This window comes from Salmo trutta, chromosome 4 (assembly GCF_901001165.1).
Source record: "Salmo trutta chromosome 4, fSalTru1.1, whole genome shotgun sequence".
NCBI classification, from domain to species: Eukaryota; Metazoa; Chordata; class Actinopteri; order Salmoniformes; family Salmonidae; genus Salmo; species Salmo trutta.
Window position 1 is genome coordinate 32,054,968 of NC_042960.1, and position 25,326 is coordinate 32,080,293.

A 25,326-nucleotide genomic window follows, 5' to 3' on the forward strand; every position below is an offset into this window, starting at 1 on the left:
CAAGAGGGGTTTGCTCTTGGTTTTTCGGGCCTAGGAGAGCTTTTGGGGTTGGTTGGGATGGGGGAAGGGGGATATTATGATACACAAAAGTATGTGGACACCTGCTCGTCGAACATCTCATTCCAAAACCATGGGCATGAAATGGAGTTGGTCCCTCCTTTGCTGCAATAACAGCCCCCACTCTTCTGGGAAGGCTTTCCACTAGATGTTGGAACATTGCTGCGGGGACTTGCATCCATTCAAACACAAGGGTATTAGTGAGGTCGGGCATTGACGTTGGGCGATTAGACCTGGCTCGAAGTTGGCGTTCCAATTTATCCCTAAGGTGTTCGATGGGGTTGAGGTAAGGGCTCTGTGCAGGCCAGTCAAGTTCTTCCACACCGATCTCAACAAACCATTTTTGTATGGATATTGCTTTGTGCACAGTGGCATTGTCATGCTGAAACAGGAAAATGGCTTCCCCAAACTGTTGCCTCGAAGTTGGAAGCGCAGAATTGTCTAGAATGTCATTGTATGCTGTAGCGTTAAGTTTTCCCTTCAACAGCCCCAGACCATTATTCCTCCTCCACCAAACTTTACAGTTGGCACTATGCATTCGGGCAGGTAGCGTTCTCCTGGCATCCGCCAAACCCAGATTCATCCGTTGGACTGCCAGATGGTGAAGCGTGATTCACCACTCTAGAGAACGCGTTTCCACTGCTCCAGAGTCCAATGGCGACTAGCTTTACACCACTCCAGCCAATGCTTGGCATTGCGCATGGTGATCTTATGTTTGTTTGCGGCTACTCGGCCATGGAAACCCATTTCATGAAGCTCCCGATGAACAGATCTTGAGCTGACGTTGCTTCCAGAGGCAGTTTGGAACTCGGTAGTGAGTGTTGCAACCGAGGACAGACGATTAGCGCTTCAGCACTCTGCAGTCCTGTTCTATGAGCTTGTGTGGCCTACCACTTCACGGCTGAGCCATTGTTGCTCTTCGACGTTTCCATTTCACAATAACAGCCCTTACAGTTGACCAGGGCAGCTCTAGCAGGGCAGAAATTTTATGAACTGACTTGTTGGAAAGGTGGCATCCTATGACGGTGTCACGTTGAAAGTCACTGAGCTCTTCAGTATATCGCAAAATGGCGAAAATTAATGAAGGAAAATACAAAGGAAAATCTATGTGTTTAAAGGAGCTCAGCCTTGGCCAAACTCACTGAGTGGACCATGCCGTAGACAGTGAGTCGGTTTATGCAGCCACGTAGAAATAAATGGTTTAAACCATGACAGAGAGGTGGGGGTGTTTGTTTCATTTGGAAGCTTTTATTTTCATATTTACCACTGTAAGACATATTTACCACCGCATTTTAAACAAATAGGAAAATGGTTAAATTTGCCTTATTTAGAGACCCCACCAAAGTTTGACTTTTGTTGCATTTAGGGGAGCTAACATCTCACTCAGCTAACCCCCCCCCCCCCCCCCCCCCCCCCGCTACTCTGTAATTCACACCCTGCCTGTGGTTAACATTACTTTCAACCCACTTTTAACCAGATGGATAACTTTAACTACATAAACCACATACAGTACAAGACTCTCATCTTTTAAATTATTAGTATGATTAGTGGAACCCCATGACAGTGTGTAATAATAGTGCTGGACTGTATATCCTGGCATGCCTCATCATCACCTCTATGGTCATTGGGATGGAACATATGTCTCCCTCTCTGTCCCCTGCCAATGTCTCCTTCTCTGTTCCCTGCCAGTGATGTCATATCCTGCGGAGGCGTTGCAGATCGGCAACCAGAACCATGTGGAGGACATCCGCTCTTTCCTGGACTCACGGCACGCTGACCACTACACCGTCTTCAACTTGTCACAGCGCAACTATCGCGGTGCCAAGTTCTCCAACCGGGTGAGACAGATATACACTGAGTTTACCAAACATTAGAACACCTTCCTAACACCTTCCCCCTTTTGCCCTCAGAACAGCCTCAATTTGTCAGTGTCGAAGCGTTCCACAGGGATGCTGGCCCATGTTGAGTCCAATGCTTCCCACAGTTGTGTCAAGTTGTCTGGATATCCTTTGGATGGTGGACCATTCTTGATACACATGGGAACTGTTGAGCGTTGGAAAACCCAGCAGTGTTGCAGTTCTTGACACAAACCGGTGCGCCAGCCACCTACTACCCCGTTCAAAGGCACTTAAATGTTTTGTCTTGCCCATTCACTCTCTGAACGGCACACATACACAATCCATGTCTCAATTGTCTCAAGGCTTAGAAATCTTTCTTTAACCTGTCTCCTCTCCTTCATCTACACTGATTGAAGTGGATTTAACAAGTGACATCAATAAGGGATCATAGCTTTGACCTGGATTCACCTGGTCGATCGATATCATGGAAAGAGCAGGTGTTCTTAATGTTTTCTATACTCATATATATATATATACTATATATATGTGTATATGTGTATACAGTACCAGTCAAATGTTTGGACACACCTACACATTGAAGGGTTTTTCTTTATTTTACAATTTTCTACATTGTAGAATAATAGTGAAGACGTCAACTATGAAATAACACATATGGAATTATGTAGTAACAACCAAAAAAGTGTTAAACAAATGAAAATATATTTTAGATTTTAGATTCTTCAAAGTAGCCACCCTTTGCCTTGATGACAGCTTTACACACTCTTCGCATTCTCTTAACGAGCTTCACCTGGAATGCTTTTCCAACAGTCTTGAAGGAGTTCCCACATATGCTGATCACTTGTTGGCTGCTTTTCCTACACTCTGCTGTCCAAATCATCCCAAACCATCTCATTTGGGTTGAGGTCTGGTGATTATGGAGGCCAGGTCATCTGATGCAGCACTCCATCACTCTCCTTGGTCAAATAGCCCTTACACAGCCTGGAGGTATGTTTTGGGTCATTGTCCTGTTGAAAAACAAATGATAGTCCCACTAAGCGCAAACCAGATGGGATGCCGTATCGCCGCAGAATGCTGTGGTAGCCATGCTGGTTAAGTGTGCATTGAATTCTAAACAAGTCACAGACAGTGTCACCAGCAAAGCACCCCCACATCATCACACCTCCTCCATGCTACATGGTGGGAACAAACATAGAGAGATCATCCGTACAAGCGAGTCTCTTCTTCTTATTAGTGTCCTTAAATAGTGGTTCGACCATGAAGGCCTGATTCACGCAGTCTCCTCTGAATAGTTGATGTTGAGGTGTGTCTGTTACTTGAACTCTGAAGCATTTATTTGGGCTGCAATTTCTGAGGCTGGTAACTCTAATGAATTTATCCTCTGCAGCAGAGGTAACTCTGGGTCTTCCTTTCCTGTGGCGGTCAACTATATATATATATATATAGTTGAAGTCGGAAGTTTACGTACACTTAGGTTGGAGTCATTAAAATTCGTTTTTCAACCACTCCTCAAATTTCTGCGTTATTAACAAACTATAGTTTTGGCAAGTCGGTTAGGGCATCTACTTAGTGCATGACACAAGTAATTTTTCCAACAATTGTTTACAGACAGATTATTTCACTTATAATTCACTGTATCACAATTCCAGTGGGTCAGAAGTTTACATACACTAAGTTGACTGTGCCTTTAAAGAGCTTGGAAAATTCCAGAAAAGGATGTCATGGCTTTACAAGCTTCTGATTGTCATCATTTGAGTCAATTGGAGGTGTACCTGTGGATGTATTTCAAGGCCTACCTTCAAACTCAGTGCCTCTTTGCTTGACATCATGGGAAAATCAAAAAATAAATCAGCCAAGACCTCAGTAAAAAATTGTGGACCTCCACAAGTCTGGTTCATCCTTGGGAGCAATTTCCAAATGCCACAGTAAAATTAGTCCTATATCGACATAACCTGAAAGGCCATTCAGCAAGGAAGAAGCCACTGCTCCAAAACCACCATAAAAAAGCCAGACTACGGTTTGCAACTGCACATGGGGACAAAGATCGTACTTTTTGGAGAAATGTCCTCTGGTCTGATGAAACAAAAATAGAACTGTTTGGCCATAATGACCATCGTTATGTTTGGAGGAAAAAGGGGGAGGCTTGCAAGCCGAGGAACACCATCCCAACCGTGAAGCACGTGGGTGGCAGCATCATGTTGTGGGGGTGCTTTGCTGCAGGAGGGACTGGTGCACTTCACAAAATGGATTGCATAATGAGGAAGGAAAATTATGTGGATATATTGAAGCAACATCTCAAGACATCAGTCAGGAAGTTAAAGCTTGGTCGCAAATGGGTCTTGCAAATGAACAATGACCCCAAGCATACTTCCAAAGTTGTGGCAAAATGGCTTAAGGACAACCAAGTCAAGGTATTGGAGTGGACATCACAAAGCCCTGACCAAGATCCTATAGACAATTTGGGGGCAGAACTGAAAAATCGTGTGCGTGCAAGGAGGCCTACAAACCTGACTCAGTTACACCAGCTCTGTCAGGAGGAATGGGCCAAAATTCACCCAACTTATTGTGGGAATCTTGTGGAAGGCTACCCGAATGCTACCAAATACTAATTGAGTGTTTGTAAACTTCTGACCCACTGGGAATGTGATGAAAGAAATAAAAGTTGAAATAAATCATTCTCTCTACTATTATTCTGACATTTCTCATTCTTAAAATAAAGTGGTGATCCTAACTGACCTAAGACAGGGACTTTTTACTAGGATTAAATGTCAGGAATTGTGAAAAACTGAGTTTAAATGTATTTGGCTAAGGTGTATGTAAACTTCCGACTTCAACTGTATGTGTGTATATATATATATATATATATATATATATATATATATATATATATTTGTCCTATCCACTTTCACAGTTTCCTATGCTATGTCAATAATATTATGTAACATGTTTGAGAGAGAGAGAGAAAAGTCTACCCAGGCCTACCAAGATCAACACACAGAGATACACATGGGAAACTGCCTCAGTTCAGACATCATTTTTTTTATTACTATCTGATGCACTGTAGTGCTAAAACACACAATACCAACATGTATGCAATGTTTTATAATACATTACCTATAGGCACTCAGCATTGTTTCATGTCAAACATGTTACGTAATATTATTGACATAGAATACCCACTGGAAACTGTGAAAGCGGATAGGGCTATGCATAGAACTAGATCAGGGTGAAAGACTGAGCTTTCAAAGTTTGTCTCACAGTGAGGCAGAAATTAAGTAGTCTAAATAGGACTCCAGTGACTCCTAGATCAGGAGCCGTGTCCACAAAGCGTCTCGGAGTAGGGAATAGTGCTGAGAATTGGGGGCGGCAGTTAGCCTAGTGGTTAGAGCGTTGGACTAGTAACCAAAAGGTTGCGAGATCAAATCCCCGAGCTGACAAGGTAAAAATCTGTTGTTCTACCCCTGAACAAGGCAGTTAGGCTGTCATTGAAAATAAGATTTTGTTCTTAACCTACTTGCCTAGTTAAATAAAGGTATAATAAATAAAAAGAATAGAGACATTTCACTCCTACTCTTATGGGTCTAAATAAAAGCTCTGCATGAAGCCTCTTTAGTCATAAGAGTTCTACCTAGTCTACATATATTTAGGAGTCTCCATGAGCTGTCCTAACTAGTTCAGAGTTACCAGCAGATGTCTTGATCATCGAAAAATGCAGCAGTGATTCCTGCAGCATAGACAAACAATTGCTTTGGGAGTTGTTTACATTTTTGTTGTTGATATTTCTATATAATCAACCCGGAAGTAATCTCGACCTACATGCCACAGTAGCTCTTGCGCTTTTGACAAGGGTTTCACTTGGCCTAATTCACATTACATGCCTAAATACTAACCACTACGCTAACAAATAATCGCATATTTTTCTTTCAATTATTTCGTTATCATATTTCAAGTTATTCCTTTGGAGCACAATATCACATTGTTAAAAATATATGTTAACTTTGATTGTGTTCGGTGAAAATGATAGACCTTTAAACAAAATATATGCAACATTATCGGGAAGCGACTTGATGCCGACTGTGCCAAAGCGATTTAGTTGTTGAACGGGAGGGATGAGTGTGTTGATATAACAATAATATCATCAAAATTCAATGATTTCAAACGTTATCTCATTACAACAGTTGATGTTGTCTGGCGATTGGTTATTCCCCATAATTTGCGACAATGTCAATGAGCGTTTTTTTTTACTATCTTTCCTTTGTGTTGCCTCAAACTGTTGTGATTACCAGCTGAGATCAACTTTTATGAGTTGATTTTACTTCTGGCTCAGAGTTTGTCTAGATTCCTAGCACCTTTTCTGAGACGCTTTGTGGATATGGGCCCTGGTCCCCACTTCAGCTTCTTTACTTTTCAGTGACTAGATGTTATGCTTGGACTCTACCTGGCTAGATTCGCTCCATCCAGTTATGGGTCAACGAGGCACCAGCCTTCAACCATCATCACCCCTCTCTCATTATGTAGTCAGGCAGGCACGCACTCACATACACATACACAAGACGAAATAAAACTCCTAGCTCACAGTAAGTTTTAGGATGATGTCAAAGGTTAAACACAGGTGTTTTTATCTCAATATCAAATCATCTCTGGGTAACAATTAAGTACCTTACTGTGATGGTTTTCAATTAAAATGGTCTGAGTGGGGAGGGGTAAAACTGAAAATTAGCTGTTATTGGCAGAGAGGTTTGGAACTCTCTTTCTTATTGGTCTATTAACTAATTTATCACATGATATCACCACGGAAGGCCAAAACTCCATCCCAACAAAGGATGATATTTCAGGTGGTCTTTTCAAACAACTCTTACACTAAAAGGGCGTTATCAGCATTTTCACAGTATTATTCTAACCTCATAGTGTGGAAATATATATAAAACATAGGAAATCAAGTTTTTGACATCAGGGGGCCTTTAAAACACTTCCCAGACAAACTCTGAGTTTTTCTAAGATGGTAATCTTGACAGCTTGAGGTAGTGCAAAGGAAAGATTGTGATGACACTCATTGACATTGTTGCAAATGATGGGGAATAACCAATCGCAATGAGGCATCGCCAGCTGTGAACTCTATAGCACGCTTCAGACAGCCACGGTGAATGTGACTGTACGTCAAATGTTGCAATGGGTAAAACGTTTGATATAATTTCCGCCAGACATGATCACTTTGTCTACCCTTAATTTATTGCCTAACATGTTGGCATGCATGACCTTTTTGTTAACCAACTCCGATGGTTGTCAAAATGAATTTTTGACAACTGCATTTTGACAATACCACCATTATTGAGACACTCGTCACTCCTGTTTGACAACTCTAAATCGCTTTGGCACAGTACATCAAGTCACTTGCTGATAATGTTGCATGCAACGTTGCGTACAACATTTGACAGGTCTGTCATTTTCATCGAACCCAATCAAAGTTAACATAAGCCCTAGATGCCTTCAGTGGGCCAACTAATCTTTTTTAACAATGTGATGTTGCACTCCCAAAGGATAACTTGAAATAACATGCTGTAGGCAATTAAATAATCAAAAGAAAAACTTGTTTATTTATTAGCCTAGTGGTTATTATTTAGGCATATCATGTGAACTCATGTGAAATCATGTGAAATAGGCCTCATGTGAAATAGGCCTCATATGAAATCATGTGAAATAGGCCTCATGGGAAATCATTGAAATAGGCCTCATGTGAAATCATTGAAATAGGTCTCCTGTGAAATCTTGTGAAATAGGCTTCATGTGAAATCTTGTGAAATAAGCCTCTTGTGAAATAGGCCTCATGTGAAATCATTGAAATAGGCCTCATGTGAAATCTTGTGAAATAGGCCTCGTGAAATCATTGAAATAGGCCTCGTGAAATAGGCCTCATGTGAAATCCTTAGCTGCTACATAAATGAATGATAGATACCCATTGATTCTTGAAGAGTATAATTTATAAAATGCCTAACGGGCTTAGTTCAACTGTCGTAGCCCATCAGAACCCATAGCATTAGCTTGTTTGACTCCAATTTTTGTAAACCATGTAAATGGAAACAAACATTGTATAGCCTCAAAACATAGTTTAATTCTATACCTTTGATACTGTATCATTGATTGTTAGTCCTTGCATCCATACCTCGGTCTATGAATTTAAGAGTGATTACATTTCTCTCAGTTTTCTTTTACCAAAACAGAGGTGGGGAGCGTTTGTTGTTTCAATGAAGGATTCTAACTTTCAAGTATAAAGTCACGACTATCCTCCTGAGCTCAGACTCTGCTCATTCACTGGTACAATGCAGCTGAAATGGCTGTGCAGTCTGCAGTTTCCTCTGCTCATGCAGATATTAGTGTATTGGGGGAAACTGTGAATTCAAAATGGCTCTCTTTCTCTCTCTGGTAATGTCATTGTAATTACGTGACTCATCATGGTAACTCGTGATTTGTGCACATGTTGCTGCCACTGCAAGGGTGTCACAAATAATCTCTATTACTCTCTCTCTCTCTCGCTCTCTCTCTCGCTTCACCCCCTTCTCTCCTCCCTCTCTCTCTCCCCCATCTCTCTGTCTCCCTCCTCCCTCCAGGTCTCGGAGTGTAACTGGCCGTCCCGCCAGGCTCCAAGCCTGCACAATCTGTTTGCGGTGTGTAAGAACATGCACAACTGGCTCAAACAGAACCCCAAGAATGTGTGTGTCATCACCTGCTCGGTAAGACCAGACCCAGAGTTGTTATTCACGTTCACTTTCATCTTCTTCACGCTGTCCTTTTTCCTCTGTTCTTCTTCTCTTGTTTACACGCCATTCCTTTCTCTCCACCTTCCTACCTCCATCTCCTACACCCTCCTCCTTCCCTTCTTATTGTTGCCAATGTCCTGAAAACCATCATTCAATTCAATACAATTCAAGGCGCTTTATTGACATGGGAAACAAATGTTAACATTGCCAAAGCAAGTGAAGTAGATAATATACAAAAGTGAATCTCATTCACACTCGTCATCACTTCTTTCTTGTTTACACACCATTCCTCTCTCTCTCCCCATCTCTTCCTTCCATCACCTCATCCTCCTCCTTCTATTGTTTCCTCCCTCCTGTCCTGGGTTTGTCCTGGGTTTTTGGGGGTTTGCGGGACTGCCTGAGGTCCAAGGGAAACACAGCTTGGAGTACTTAGGCTGCTGTTTCTGTTTCAGCTTCAGATTCCACTGAGCTATTTCACTGGCATTGCAGACCTTTAGCAAAGACAGATGGTCTCTGTTTTCAAGAGAGAATAGAACAATTGTGGACTACAGTAGAATATAATGACAAAAACCTGATTGTCCGTTTGCTGTAGCAAAATAATTCTGGGTAGAGAAGGTATACATATTTAGAGGTGCGCTGTACATATTTGACTTAAGTACTACAGTACACTATGACTATGGAATGGAATGCTGTCCATCTTGCTGTATGTGATTTTATTGTGCTTGGCAAGTTTATCGGTGTTGAGCAGTCACTTTTAGTATTTATGAGAGTTCTTCAAAATCTTTTCCTAAAAACTTGAACGATGTGTTGAAGCAAGAATGCTGGATGTATTTATAACTCTGGATATGTTTATTAAACAAAAAAGAGACAGGAAATGTATTTATATGCTGTCTGTTTACTAACACTCACAGTGGCAGCAGATACGCAATAAACTCTGTGTGGAGTCCCTGTTTAGTGCTAGTGGAGGAATAAGTCGACGTGGGGCTGAAAACACAGATACTGTAGTCCAAACTCCTTGTCACTCATTGTCATGAGTGATAGCAAAAACAGATCAGGGACCAGTCTACAGATATTGGCCATGCACAGGAAACATGGAATGGCCCTCCTAGTTTCTAGGAATCATGCATTGAGTTGTGGGAAATGATGCACTGTAAGCTTGCTGCAACTCTTTTTCATCTATTGCTCTCTCATTCACCCTCTTAAGGATGGGCGTGCTCCCTCGGGTGTGCTGGTCTGTGCCATGTTCTGCTTTTGCCACCTCTTCAGCAACCCAGTGCCCGCCATGCAGCTACTTAGCGCCAAGAGACCTGGCTCAGGCCTCTGGCCCTCGCACCGGAGGTAGGGCAACAGAGAGAGAAAGTGTGTGTGTGTGCCTGTGTTTATACTGATTGATTGCCAATAATTTCAATGTAAAACACACGATTAGTGAAGTAAAATAAAATGATCTTCAGAAAGTATACACATTTTGTTGTGTAACAACCTGAATTCAAAATGGATGACTTTTTTTTTTCTCACCCATCTACACACAATACCCCATAATGACTAAGTGAAAACATGTTTTTAGAAATGTTTGAAAATGTATTGATAATGAAATACAGAAATATCTCGTTTACATAAGTATTTACACCCCTGACTCAATATTTTGTAGAACCCCGTTTGGCAACGATTATAGCTGTGAGTCTCTAAGAGCGTTCCACACTTAGATTGTGCAACATTTGCCCATTTATTCTTTTCAAAATTCTTCAAGATCTGTCAAATTGGTTGTTGATCCTGGCTAGAAAAGCATTTTCAGGTCTTGCCATAGATTTTAATGTAGATTTAAGTCAAAACTGTAACTTGTCCACTCAGGAACATTCACTGTCTTCTTGGTAAGCAACTCCGGTGTAGATTTGGCCTTGTGTTTTGGGTTATTACCCTGCTGAAAGGTGAATTAATCTCCCAGTGTCTGGTGGAAAGCAGAATGGAGCAGGTTATCATCTAGGATTTTGTATGTGCTTAGCGCCATTCCGTTTCTTATCCTGAAAAACTCCCCAGTTCTTCACGGTTACAAGCATACCCATAACATAATGCAACCACCACTATGCTTGAAAATATGGAGAGTGGTACTCAGTAATGTGTTGTATTGGATTTGCTCCAAACATAACACTTTGTACTCAAGTTAATTGCTTTGCCCCCAAAAAATGTGGTAATACTTTAGTGCCTTGTTGCAAACAAGATGCATGTTTTGGCATATTTTTATTCTGTACGGGCTTCCTTCTTTTCACTCTATCAATTAGGTTAGTATTGTGGAGATACTGCAATGTAGGTTGATCCATCCTCAGTTTTCTCCTATCACAGCCATTAAACATGGTGAAATCCCTGAGCAGTTTTCTTCCTCTCCGGCAACTGAGTCAGGAAGGACGCCTGTATCTTTGTAGTGACTGTGTGTATTGATACACCATCAAAAGTGTAATTAATAACTTCAATGTCTGCTTTTTTTTATACCCATCTACTGTACCAATAGGTGCCCTTTTTTGAAAGGCATTGGAAAACCTCCCTGGTCTTTGTGGTTGAATTTCTGGTTGAAATTTCCTGCTTGGCTGAGGGACCTTACAGATAATTGTGTGTGTGGGGTACAGAGATGAGGTAGTCATTCAAAAATCATGGTAAACACTATTATTGCGCACAGAGTGTGTCCCTGCAACTTATGTGACTTGTTAAGCACATTTTTATTCCTGAATTTACAGTTGAAGTCGGAAGTTTACATACACTAAGGTTGGAGTCATTAAAACTCATTTTTCAACCACTTCACAAATTTCCTGTTAACAAACTATAGTTTTGGCAAGTCAGTTAAGACATCTACTTTGTGCATGACACAAGTCATTTTTCCAACAATTGTTTACAGACAGATTATTTCACTTATAATTCACTGTATCACAATTCCTGTGGGTCAGAAGTTTACATACACTAATTTGACTGTGCCTTTAAAGAGCTTGGAAAATTCCTGAAAATTGTCATGGGTTTAGAAACTTCTGATAGGCTAATTTTCATAATTTGAGTCAATTGGAGGTGTACCTAATGTATTTCAAGGCCTACCTTCAAACTCAGTGCCTTTTTGCTTGGGAAAATGAAAAGAAATCAGCCAAGACCTCAGAAAAAATTGCAGACGTCCACAAGTCTGGTTCATCCTTGGGAGCAATTTCCAAGCCGAAGAACACCAACCCAACCGTGAAGCACGGGGATGGCAGCATCATGTTGTGGGGGTGCTTTGCTGCAGGAGGGACTGATGCACTTCACAAAATAGATGGCATGAGAAAGAAAAATTATGTGGATATATTGAAGCAACATCTCAAGACATCAGTCAGGAAGTTAAAGCTTGGTCGCAAATGGGTCTTCCAAATGGACAATGGCCCCAAGCATACTTCCAAAGTTGTGTCAAAATGGCTTAAGGATAACAAAGTCAAGGTATTGGAGTGGCCATCACAAAGCCGTGACCTCAATCCTATAGAAAATTTGTGGGCAAAACTGAAAAAGCATGTGCGAGCAAGGAAGCCTACAAACCTGACTCAGTTACACCAGCTCTGTCAGGAGGAATGGTAACAAAATTCACCCAACTTATTGTGGGAATCTTGTGGAAGGCTACCTGGAACGTTTGACCCAAGTTAAACAATTTAAAGGCAATGCTACCAAATACTAATTGAGTGTATGTAAACTTCTGACCCACTGGGAATGTGATGAAAGAAGTAAAAGCTGAAATAAATCATTCTCTCTACTATTATTCTGACATTTCACATTCTTAAAATAAAGTGGTGATCCTAACTGACCTAAGACAGGGACTTTTTACTCGGATTAAATGTCAGGAATTGTGAAAAACTGAGTTTAAATGTATTTGGCTAAGGTGTATGTAAACTTCCAACTTCAACTGTATTGAGGCTTGCCATAAAGGGGTTGAATACTTATTGACTCAAGACATTTTAGTTTTCATTCTTAATTAATTTGTAATTGTTTTTGAAAAACATAATTCCACTTTGACATTATGGAGTATTTTGAATTCAGACTGTAACACAACAAAATGTGGAAAAAGTCAAGGGGTGTAAATACTTCCTGAAGGCACTGTAAACAGTCTTCTCCTCCCCGACTTTGAGTTGGACATGTTTAGATGGGTGAACATAAAAACCTCCCTCCTCCTTCCTCCTCCCCCTCCATTGCTCTCCTAAATCCTTTACGAGCCTATTTATTTTCCGATTGGCTGAGTCGCCGCCACGCACACACCCCTCCTCGGTGACCTAACACCCACACAACATGCCGCTTGACCACACAGCTGCTTCTCAATAACAAAGACTCCTTCATCCTTCAGTGCAAAAAGAGAGAGGCTGGTGTATGAGGACGGTGGAAACCAAGCATCATCTTTGTTGGTGATTTGACGTTGTGTTTTTGAAGCTGGGAATGCTTTTTTTGCAAGAACATCCACACATAGGAGCAATTTCAAGTATATAACTTTAAGATGGATAGCTTTGTGATTTTCGAGCACAAAAATATCTTATCCCCTGTATTAATGTACATAGACAATGTTTGTTTTTAGGCAGTACTCAGCGCTTAGGGGAGTTTCATGGGTGTAACCTTACATACTCTTTCTCACTTCTTCAGGTACATAGGCTATGTGTGCAGTATGGTATCAGAGAAGCCCTCCCTGCCCCACTCAAAGCCCCTGGTGGTCAAGGCGGTCACCATGAGTCCAGTACCCTGCTTCAACAAACAACGCATCGGCTGCAGACCTTTCTGTGAGGTCCTCATAGGGGAGACTAAGATCTTCTCTACAGCACAGGACTATGAGAGGATGCGGTAGGCACAGATGCAGACACAGATAAAGACAGACGGACACACAAAGACCTGGATTGTCACCTGATTTTGTTAATCCTGGATCCTCATGACTGGATTATCTAGTGCACTGAGTCGGAGACACATACACACACACCATCTCTGACTACCTCTCTCTTTTTCTCTTTCTCCTTCTTTCTGTCTGTCTCTCTCTCACCCCCCCCCCTTTCTCAGAGAGCACAGGGTCCAGGATGGGAAGGTGGTCTTCCCTCTAGGTGTGAATGTCCAGGGTGATGTGGTCATCTCTGTCTATCATATGAGGAACACCATAGGAGGACGACTGCAGGCCAAGGTACAGCGTAAGGCCAAGCATGCTAACACAACACTGACGCACTGTTTGCCTGAGGCTGATGCCACACAAGCGCTTGTACGTGCGTACACCTGCATACACACACACACACACTCGCATTCAAACACACAGATGTGCATGCACATGTAAATAGTGCCACATATACACACAAATGCATACATTTGGCCTTACTGTTTCGATTTTTGTTATCCTTGATGGCTTTTGTTTTTGCAAGTGTTGTTTTCCTTCGTTTTTCTCTCTTTTTTTTGTTGGTTATTACCCGCATTGGGTGGGTGGTGGTTTTGGTTGGGTTGAACGGGGATGGTGGCTTGGGGGGAGGGTGGGGGGGTTGGAGAGTGGAGGGGAGGTTTTTCGGGGGAGGGCTGTGGGAGTGATCTTGGATGGTTGGTGGCCTGGCGGTTGGGAGCTTGGGCTGGTGGCCAAGAGGTCACTGGTTCTGTTCCCCGATTGAACTGGGTGGGGGATCTGTCCTTGTGCCCTTGGGCGGAGCGCTTGACCCTGGTTGATCCTGTGGGTCGCTCTGAATGGGAGTGTCTGCTGGATGACTGAATGTAATGTTGAGCGGCTTCAATGCAGGTAGATTGTATGTTTTAAATATATATACAGTTGAAGTCGGAAGTTTACATACACTTAGGTTGGAGTCATTAAAACTCGTTTTTCAACCTATCCACACATTTCTTGTTGACAAACTATAGTTTTGGCAAGTCGGTTAGGACATCTACTTTGTGCATGACACAAGTCATTTTTCCAACAATTGTTTACAGATTATTTCACTTATAATTCACTGTATCACAATTCCAGTGGGTCAGAAGTTTACATACACTAAGTTGACTGTGCCTTTAAACAGCTTGGAAAATTCCAGAAAATGATATCATGGCTTTAGAAGCTTCTGATATGCTAATTTACATAATTTGAGTCAATTGGAGGTGTACCTGTGGATGTATTTCAAGGCCTACCTTCAAACTCAGTGCCTCTTTGCTTGACATCATGGAAAAATCAAAAGAAATCAGCCAAGACCTCAGAAAAAAAATTGTAGACCTCCACAAGTCTGGTTCATCCTTGGGAGCAATTTCAAAACACCTGAAGGTACCACGTTCATCTGTACAACCAATAGTACGCAAGTATAAACACCATGGGACCACACAGTTTGAGAAACTTCCACTTCCTGAATCTAACTCTGTGATTGCTGGTTGATATTTGCAGGTGTCCAACACCCAGATACTCCAGATCCAGTTCCACACAGGCTTCATCGCTCCAGGGACAACCGTGTTAAAGTTTACAAAGTGAGCGACTCTCTCCTATGTCATCTGTACCTGTGAAGTATTAATATGTGAAATACTTCATATTGTTTAAATGTCACTGTATGTCATGATATGCACATGGTTCTTACTTGAAATAGTGAATGAAGAACTAACTAACTCTCCATCTGACACACACCACACACACACACACACCTGTCTAGGCCGGAGCTGGATGCGTGCGACTCTCCAGAGAAGTACCCCCAACTGTTCCATGTGTTAGTGGACATCGAGGTGGAGGGTACAGACAAGCAGAAGGACCTGACCCCTCCCTGGGAACAGTTCCCTAATAAAGACCTGATCCCCAACGTACTGTTCTCATGTCACCAAGAGCACCAGGACGCCCTCGCCATCGCAGGTAGGGTATAGGGGTGGACAACACACAGACGCACAGGCAAAGGCACACAGGACAGATGGACACACATATAGTGACAGTCACAGATACGCTGTGTGAGTCCAGATGGAAACACACACACAAACACACACACACACACACAGGCAAAGATGTTCACACAGATACACACACCAGGGTTTTCGTTAGCCTGCAATTGCCGGCTTTTGGCCGATCAGAAAAATGAAAATCCTCTCTCCAGAGATGTTCGATCGGGTTCAAGTCTGGCTGGGCCACTCAAGGACATTGAGAGACTTGTCTCGAAGACACTCCTGCGTTGTCTTGGCTGTGTGCTTAGGGTCGTTGTCCTGTTGGAAGGTGAACCTTTCCCCCAGTCTGAGGTCCTGAGCGCTCTGGAGAAGGTTTTCATCAAGGATCTCTCTGTACTTTGTTCCGTTCATCTTTCCCTCTATCCTGACTAGTCTCCCAGTCCCTGCCATTGAAAAACATCCCCACAGCATGATGCTGCCACCACCATGCTTCACCGTAGGGATGGTACCAGGTTTCCTCCATACGTGACGCTTGGCATTCAGGCCAAAGACTTCAATCTTGGTTTCATCAAACCAGAGAATCTTGTTTCTCATGGTATGAGAGTCCTTTTGGTGCCTTTTGGCAAACTCCAAGTGGGCTGTCATGAGTCTTTTACTGAGGAGTGGCTTCCGTCTGGCCACTTCACTATAAAGGCCTGATTGGTGTGCTGCAGAGATGGTTGTCCTTCTGGAAGGTTCTCCCATTTCCACAGATGAACTCTGGAACCATGTCAGAGTGACCATTGGGTTCTTGGTTACTTCCCTGACCAAGGCCCTTCTCCCCTGATTGCTCAATTTGGGCGTCCAGCTCTAGGAAGAGTCTTGGTGGTTCCAAACTTCCATTTAAGAATGATGGAGGTCACTGTGTTCTTTTTTTTTGTACCCTTCCCCAGATCTGTGCCTTGACACAATCCTCTCGGCGCTCTACCCCCAATTCCTTCAACCTCATTGCTTGGTTTTTGCTCTGACATGCACTGTCAACTGTGGGACTTTATATAGACAGGTGTGTGCCTTTCCAAATCATGTCCAATCAAGCTCAATTTCGAGTCTCATAGCAAAGGGTCTGAAAACGTATGTAAATAAGGTATTTCTAATGTTACTTTTTTATAAAGGTGCAAAAATGTCTAAAAACCTGTTTTTGCATTGTAATTATGGGGTATTGTGTGTAGATTGATGAGGAAAAACTATTTTTTAATACATTTAAGGCTGTAACGTAAAAAAATGTGGAAAAAGTGAAGGGGTCTGAATACTTTCCGAATGCACTGTATCTTCTCCACACACCCCTCCCCTTCTTGTTTCAACATTTTAAATTATACTCAAGACACATTAACTTCACATATTTGAGATGCTTTTCACTGGCAGCCGCAACTCAATCGTCAGCTAGGCATATTGCCAAGCGCGCTGCCCAAATTGCGGGTTTCCCAAAGGCCTATGAGCTTGTGGTTTGAAACAATCCACAGCAATTTTTTTCATAAGTAGCTAATGATCCTCGATTCCTCTGTGGTTAAATCATGCTTTCTGGTGAAGTATTTTGAAGTATTTTATTTATTTCTATATAGACAGGAGTAATTATATAATTTTGGAAAATGTATTTCCCTTTACTTCCCTATTGGACCCTCCACTATGCCATTTCTCTCCTGTTGTATTGATTTTCATAATCAACTTTCTTTCGTTGTAGGTTCCCCCTCTTTCTACGTTTCTAACAGAGATTTTCATCTCTGTCACGTACAGTATGGAACCGCATAAGGTGCACAGTTTAGAATGGTGTTTTCCCAGGTGCATTGTTTAGAATGCTGTTTTCCCAGGTGCACTGTTTAGAATGCTGTTTTCCCAGGGGCACAGTTTAGAATGGTGTTTTCCCAGGTGCACAGTTTTAGAATGCTGTTTTCCCAGGTGCACTGTTTAGAATGGTGTTTTCCCAGGTGCACTGTTTAGAATGGTGTTTTCCCAGGTGCACTGTTTAGAATGGTGTTTTCCCAGGTGCACTGTTTAGAATGGTGTTTTCCCAGGTGCACTGTTTAGAATGGTGTTTTCCCAGGTTCACTGTTTAGAATGGTGTTTTCCCAGGTTCACTGTTTTAGAAGGGTGTTTTCCCAGGTGCACTGTTTAGAATGGTGTTTTCCCAGGTGCACTGTTTAGAATGGTGTTTTCCCAGGTGCACTGTTTAGAATGGTGTTTTCCCAGGTGCACTGTTTAGAATGGTGTTTTCCCAGGTGCACTGTTTAGAATGGTGTTTTCCCAGGTGCACTGTTTAGAATGCTGTTTTCCCAGGGGCACTGTTTAGAATGCTGTTTTCCCAGGTGCACAGTTTAGAATGGTGTTTTCCCAGGTGCACAGTTTTAGAATGCTGTTTTCCCAGGTGCACTGTTTAGAATGCTGTTTTCCCAGGTGCACAGTTTAGAAGGGTGTTTTCCCAGGTGCATAGTTTAGAAGGGTGTTTTCCCAGGTGCACAGTTTAGAATGCTGTTTTCCCAGGTGCACAGTTTAGAATGCTGTTTTCCCAGGTGCACAGTTTAGAATGCTGTTTTCCCAGGTGCACAGTTTAGAATGCTGTTTTCCCAGGTGCACAGTTTAGAATGCTGTTTTCCCAGGTGCACTGTTTAGAATGGTGTTTTCCCAGGTGCACTGTTTAGAATGGTGTTTTCCCAGGTGCACTGTTTAGAATGGTGTTTTCCCAGGTTCACTGTTTAGAATGCTGTTTTCCCAGGTGCACTGTTTAGAATGGTGTTTTCCCAGGTGCACTGTTTAGAATGGTGTTTTCCCAGGTGCACTGTTTAGAATGGTGTTTTCCCAGGTGCACTGTTTAGAATGGTGTTTTCCTAGGTGCACTGTTTAGAATGGTGTTTTCCCAGGTGCACTGTTTAGAATGGTGTTTTCCCAGGTGCACTGTTTTAGAATGGTGTTTTCCCAGGTCCACTGTTTAGAATGCTGTTTTCCCGCAAATTATATTTTGGAAAATGTTTTATTGGTTGCTTCATTACAGGAGTTGCATGTTCTGTTAAGATGAATTACCACAATCTAAATGTGATTTCTGTCATCCTGAGCACCGTGGGTGGACACTCTAATGGGTTATGCACCCAATGCATATGGATCCGGCAAATTTCTCAAATGGGCGGTAGATTTGAATCTTCCCGGTCAAGATGTCTAAAGGAAACCCTGACACGCACGCATGCAACATACAGCATACACATGCAACAGGACACAGATGAGCACGGCAATGATACAAGCGCTGACACAGAGGTACACACAGAGGCCTATAGATACTGTATGCTCCAAGACACACACATGCCCAGATGCACCGAGGTACACACGCAAATGGAAACTATGCACGCTGACACAGATAGCTAAACAAAGACAGGCACTCAGATGGCCACCGCTAACGGTTGACATTCTTTCTTAACCTAACATTGGTTTCATTCTCTCCTTCCAAGATGAGATGGAGGGACTGGACTTGGAGGGTAAGGTCTGGACTAGAGGAGACCACAAAACACTCTCATAAAAAAAGGTGTTATCTAGAACCTAAAAGGGTTCTTCAGCTGTCCCCATAGGATAACCCTTTGAAAAACCCTTTTTGGTTCCAGGTATAACCCTTTTGGTTCCAGGTAGAACCCTTTTGAGTTCAATGTAGAACCCTTTCCAGAGAGGAAAGAGCTACTATTGTAGAGATACTAGCTATTGTAGTTAAAGGAAACCAGCTCCTTGTTAGAGGCAATATCCCCTGGGTGAAGTTAGATTAGCTTTGTCACTCTGCAGTGGTGGCTAGCAATATGCATACCTATAGCAAAGTTACATTTCCTGTTCTCCTGTAGAATACTTTGTGGGAAGCAAACCCATGTATTAAAGGAAGACCACGTTTTCCTGATGTGACCTACCTCTTATCTCTCTCTCTCTCCTCTCCCCCTCCCCTCTCTCCGTCCTCTGACCCGTGTAGAGCCGAGCCGGTCCCATAGTGGTTCAGATGGTCGCCCTCACGGGGAGGACAGTGAGCCGTCTGATGATGAGATGCTGTCCCTGTCCAGCCAGCAGAGCAACGCTAGCGGAGAGCGACACGGAGGGGCCCAGGCTGGCCTCAGGGGCCCCAAGAGACCAGAGCAGCCTCAGGCCCCCGCCACTGCTCCTCCTCCCCCAGAAGAGATGGACCTCCTGGGCCTGGATGGGGCTGCTGTGAACCCCCCCTGCCCCACACCCCAGCCCCCAACCACCAACACCACCACGGACCTCCTGGGGGATCTGTTTGGAGCCTCCCCCCAGCCCCCGCCTGGGAGTGGGCCTGCCTCGGCCCAGTCCACCCCCCAGAAAATAGCCCCTCCCTCCACCTCCCCTTGCCCCTCCCCAGGTACGTAGTCAATGGAAATTATAACATAGAGTTGAAGTCGGAAGTTTACATACGCTTGGGTTGGAGTCATTAAAACTCGTTTTTCAACCGCTCAGGAAGGAGACGCGTTCTGTCTCCTAGAGATGAACGTACTTTGGTGCGAAAAGTGCAAATCAATCCCAGAATAACAACAAAGGATCTTGTGAAGATGCTAGAGGAAACGGGTACAAACGTATCTATATCCACAGTAAAATGAGTCCTATAGCGATATAACCTGAAAGGCTGAAAGGAAGAAGCCACTGCTCCAAAACAGCCAATAAAAAAGCCAGACTACGGTTTGCAACTGCACATGGGGACAAAGATCATACTTTTTGGAGAAATGTCCTCTGGTCTGATGAAACAAAAATATAACTTTTTGGCCATAACGACCATCGTTATGTTTGGAGGAAAAAGGGGGAGGCTTGCAAGCCGAAGAACACCATCCCAACCGGGTAGCACAGGGGTGGCAGATCATGTTGTGGGGGTGCTTTTCTGCAGGAGGAACTGGTGCACTTCACAAAATAGATGGCATCATGAGGTAGGAAAATGATTTGGATATATTGAAGCAACATCTCAAGACATCAGTCAGGAAGTTGAAGCTTGGTTGCAAATGGGTCTTCCAAATGGACATGACCCCAAGCATACTTCCAAAGTTGTGGCAAAATGGCTTAAGGACAACCAAGTCAAGGTATTGGAGTGGCCATCACAAAGCCCTGACTTCAATCGTATAGAAAATTTGTGGGCAGAACTGAAAAAGTGTGTGCGAGCAAGGAGGCCTACAAACCTGACTCAGTCACACCAGCTCTGTCAGGAGGAATGGACCAAAATTCACCCAACTTATTGTGGAAAGGTTGTGGAAGGCCACCCGAAACATTTCACCCAAGTTAAACAATTTAAAGGCAATGCTATCAAATAATATTTGAGTGTATGTAAAAACTGAAATAAATCATTCTCTCTACCATCGTTCTGACATTTCACATTCTTAAAATAAAGTGGTGATCCTAACTGACCTAAGACAGGGAATTTTTACTAGGATTAAATGTCAGGAATTGTGAAAAACTGACTTTAAATGTATTTGGCTAAGGTGTATGTAAACTTCCGACTTCAACTGTACATAGTTGCTGATCAACTCAATTCAAAACAGATCAAATTTTATTTGTCACCTGTGTAGACCTTACCGTGAACTGCTTACTTACAAGCCCTTAACCAACAATGCAGAATTAAAAAAAAATCTATTAAGAAGATAATTAATACAAAATAAAATAAAGTAAGAATTAAAGTAACACAACAAAATAATACAAACGAGGCTATATACAGGGAGTACCGGTACCGAGTCAATGTGCAGGGGTACAGGTTAGTTGAGGTAATGTGTACATGTACTGTACGTAGCGGTAAAGTGACTATGCATAGGTAATAAACAGCACGTAGCAGCAGTGCAAAAAAGGGTGTTTATGCAAATAGTCCGTGTAGCCATTTGACTTACTGCTTAGCAGTTTTATGGCTTGGGGGTAGATGCTGTTAAGGAGCCTTTTGGACCTAGACTTGGTGCTCCGGTACCACTTACTGTGTGGTAGCAGAGATAGTCTATGACTAGGGTGGCTGACATCTGACAATTTTTAGGGCCTTCCTCTGACACCGCCTGGTATAGAGGTCCTGGATGGCAGAAAGCTCTGCCGTATTAATGTATTGGGCCGTAAGCGCTACCCTCTGTAGCACCTTACGGTCGGATGCCGAGCAGTTGCCATACTAAGTGGTGATGCAACCAATCAGAATGCTCTTGATGGTGCAGCCGTAGAACTGTAGCTGTAGAACTCTTTGAGGATCTGAGGACCCATGCCAAATCTTTTCAGTCTCCTCAGGGGGAATATGCGTTGTCGTGCCCTCTTCACGACTGTCTTGTTGTGTTTGGCCATAATAGTTTGTTGGTGATGTGGACACCAAGGAACTTGAAGCTCTCGACCCTTTCCACTACAGCCCTGTCAATGTGAATGGGGGTATGCTCGCCCTCCTTTTCCTGTGGTCCACACTCAGCTCTTTTGTCTTGCTCACATTGAGGGAGAGGTTGTTGTCCTGGCACTCTCTGACCTCCTCCCTATAGGCTGCCTCATCGTCGTCAGTGATCAGGCCTACCACCGCTGTGTCGTTGGCAAACTTAATGATGGTGTTTGAGTCGTGGGTGACCACACGGTGAATTCAGGTTTATTTGTCTGTTCTTTATTTTATTTTCTCACAGATGTGTACATAGTATGTTTATCTATCTGTATCCTATGCCTGCCAGAAATAAATGCCAGTCCAAGATAAATAAAATATATTGAATTGAATAGTAATGGTTTATGCTTTTCTCTCTGCCCACCCAGCGTTCAACCCATTTGGGGCGGGTCCGATGCCCAAGCCCCAGGAGCTGATGGGTTCCTTCCGGGGTCCAGCAGGTAACCTTGGTAACCTGGGGCTGCCTGCCCCCCTCCTGCATGCAGCTCGCTCTCCATCCCCCACTATGCAGAACACCCGCAAGGGTGATGGCATGACTACACTGCATCTGTAGAGGCACTATCTATCCACTAACATTTCTCACTATCCACTATCCACTTCTTTACACTGGTACTCTGTTGCTTTAGCCAAACTTTTGTGTTGGTTAATGGACTGCATATGCATGCACATAATGTGTGATGATCAATGGGAATTTAAGCTGCAGGTTTTTGAGGGAGATCTGAATGGAATGGCTCTTGTATGGTTACAGTTATTGCTATTGGTATGGTTCCACTCTTAGTTGTGTAGCCTAACGGCAATGGTAATAATGGGGTTATGATTTGTGGTATGGTTATATGTCTGTGTGTGATGGTAGCATGACCTCGTCTCCTTCCTCCGATTGTCTGTTAGGCGTGTCTGTCAATGATGTTTCTGTGCTCTGATAGGACGGAGCTCCCCAGTCCCGCCCACCACCCCTGTGGTCACCATTCAGCAGCCTCCCAATGCCACGGGAGGATGGGACTGGAACAAGTCTGCAGCTCCAGGTAAGCTCTACTGATGTGCAACATTTACGGACAACATCTGCAGAGGCACTGGTCTGAGAACGTCGGAACTACCATCTGCCACGAACAACAGAGAGCTATGGCATGCTATCTACCATCCAGCGTATTGCGCCACCATAAGCACAGCGAGCATGTGTTAACGTCAGAAGGTTCTCTACTTAATAGCGCCCTCTACTGGTGCTCATGAGAATCACATTCATAGAACGGCAGTGCCTGCTGTATTGTACAGTATTTCAACTGTGTTGTTGTGAATTCTGTGTTAGGAGGGGGTTTCAGTATGGGCAGTAAGTCAGCCAGTACCAGTCCTACCGGGTCAGTCCACAGCACCCCCACACACCAGGCCAAACCCAAGACCCTGGACCCCTTCGCTGATATTGGAAACCTGGGGGGCAGTCTGGGAGGTCAGTAGAGGCTTTCAATACTGTACTAACAGATGCTTTCAAATATGTAATGTTATGCTAGTTGTGTTATGACGGTTATGTTATAGATAGATAGCTTCATTCTCTGTGTTGAACTTTCTGTGACCGTTCCTCCTTATATCTCGGTCTATAGGAGGCTCTGGCTTCTCCAGTAAGCCTACCACCCCTACAGGCACCACCCCTGCCTTCCCACCCATGGGTTCCCCCTCACGGCCTCCTCCCTCACCCCAGCACGGTGGGGGCTGGCAGGCTAACACAGGCTTCCCCTCCTGGCAGCCCGGCGGTGGAGGGCAGGCAGGGTGGCAGCCCCAACCCCAGGGTCAGGGTGGCCCACCCTCCCAGCCCAAACCCAGCCCCAGCCACTCCATGCCGCACACCTCCCCCTCCAACAGACCCAACTACAACATCAGTTTCTCTGCCATGGGAGGAGGGGCTGCTCCCAATGCAGCCGGGAAACCACAGCCCAACATGGGTGAGTCAGTGGGAGACTGGGAGGCTGGTTGTAATCATGCTGGGATGGATAGACTGTTGGGTTGTTTTCCCCCCCCCAAACAACATGTGTTGCTCTTGATTAATGGACAAACGTGCCACCTGAAACTGACCTGTATGCATGTGATTTGTGCTGGTAGTCATTCATCATAAGACTGCACATATACGGTTTTATAAGCGGGATGAGAGAAGATGTTACATTCTCCCTCCCAGGTACCAAGCCCAAAGTTGCAACGGCTAACTTCGATGACCTGTTGTCTGGCCAAGGCTTTGCTGGAGCCAAAAAGAAGGAAGGTCCCAGGACAATAGCAGAGATGAGGAAGGAGGAGATGGCTAAAGAGATGGACCCCGAAAAACTCAAGGTAGTCTTACAGTGGCCAATCACTAGCCTTGGACCAAGAGTTGGAGAGTTTCGTGAAGATACAGTAGGACTACAGGGGGGAAGGGAGTCAAATGTTGGTAGAGCATGGCGCTTACAACGCCAGGATCGTGGGTTCTATTCTATTCTCAGGACCACCCACATGTAAAATGTGTGCACGCATCACTGTAAGTTGATTTATATAAAAATGTCTGCTAAATGTCATATTATTAGAGCCTCTTTAGACAGCCAGTGAAAAACCAGCTGAAGATTTGGAAGAAGGCTTGTGAGATCTTTGTTGTATCGGTGGGTCTCCTGTTTATCTGACCCTGGCTCTCCCCTCTCTACCCCCAGATTCTGGATTGGATCGAGGGCAAGGAGCGTAACATCCGGGCATTGCTGTCCACCATGCACACGGTGCTCTGGGAGGGGGAGACCCGCTGGAAGCCTGTAGGCATGGCTGACCTGGTGACCCCAGAGCAGGTCAAGAAGGTTTACCGCAAAGCCGTGCTGGTGGTCCATCCAGACAAGGTGAGAAGGAAGGGAGAAGTTTACATTACACACAGTGTAACACACATGTACGCAAGCAAGCACACACGCATGCATTCACACGTTTCCACGCTCACACCCACGCGCACACACATCAGGGTTTCCGTTAGGAAAATGTGGCTCCGGACATTTGCAACATTTTAATTTACTGGACATTTGAGAAATTTACCAGACCCATATACATTGGGTGCGTAACCTGATTAGGGCGTCCACCCACAGTGCTCAGAATGATAGATATCACATTTAGATGATGGTAATTCCTCTTAACAGAACATGCAAGTTGGGGAGACCTTCTTACTGAATTCCGATACGCACTTTGAAGATGTTAGAATAACTGTCCACATTTACTTTTCCTCAGCCAACAAGACAAGTAACTACAATTCCCCATAGTAGAAAAGTTGACCTATTCTATTGGTCAGCTTGTCGAGAAAGAAATAGCCTATTCCAAACAGACTCTGTGTAACGGTCGTCGTATGGAGTAGACTAAGGCGCAGCGGGTTGAGTGCTCATATTTACTTTTATTGAACACTTAAATAACAAAACAAGAAAACGAACGAACGCACAGTATTGCAGGC

The 25,326-nt window shown here is 43.7% G+C and overlaps 1 protein-coding gene across 1 annotated transcript in view; it reads left to right on the top strand.

The window, feature by feature from the left end:
- Nucleotides 1-25,326, top strand: part of LOC115192237 (putative tyrosine-protein phosphatase auxilin) — a gene marked incomplete in the record, with an annotated part of 52,649 nt that overhangs the window by 22,727 nt on the left and 4,596 nt on the right. The window contains 14 exon segments of the mRNA XM_029750517.1: nucleotides 1,747-1,895; nucleotides 8,519-8,641; nucleotides 9,873-10,006; nucleotides 13,295-13,489; nucleotides 13,700-13,817; nucleotides 15,039-15,118; nucleotides 15,298-15,491; nucleotides 19,485-19,889; nucleotides 22,265-22,336; nucleotides 22,820-22,918; nucleotides 23,200-23,337; nucleotides 23,489-23,827; nucleotides 24,058-24,206; nucleotides 24,557-24,733. Of these exon segments, the coding sequence (XP_029606377.1) occupies nucleotides 1,747-1,895; nucleotides 8,519-8,641; nucleotides 9,873-10,006; nucleotides 13,295-13,489; nucleotides 13,700-13,817; nucleotides 15,039-15,118; nucleotides 15,298-15,491; nucleotides 19,485-19,889; nucleotides 22,265-22,336; nucleotides 22,820-22,918; nucleotides 23,200-23,337; nucleotides 23,489-23,827; nucleotides 24,058-24,206; nucleotides 24,557-24,733 (2,372 nt within the window).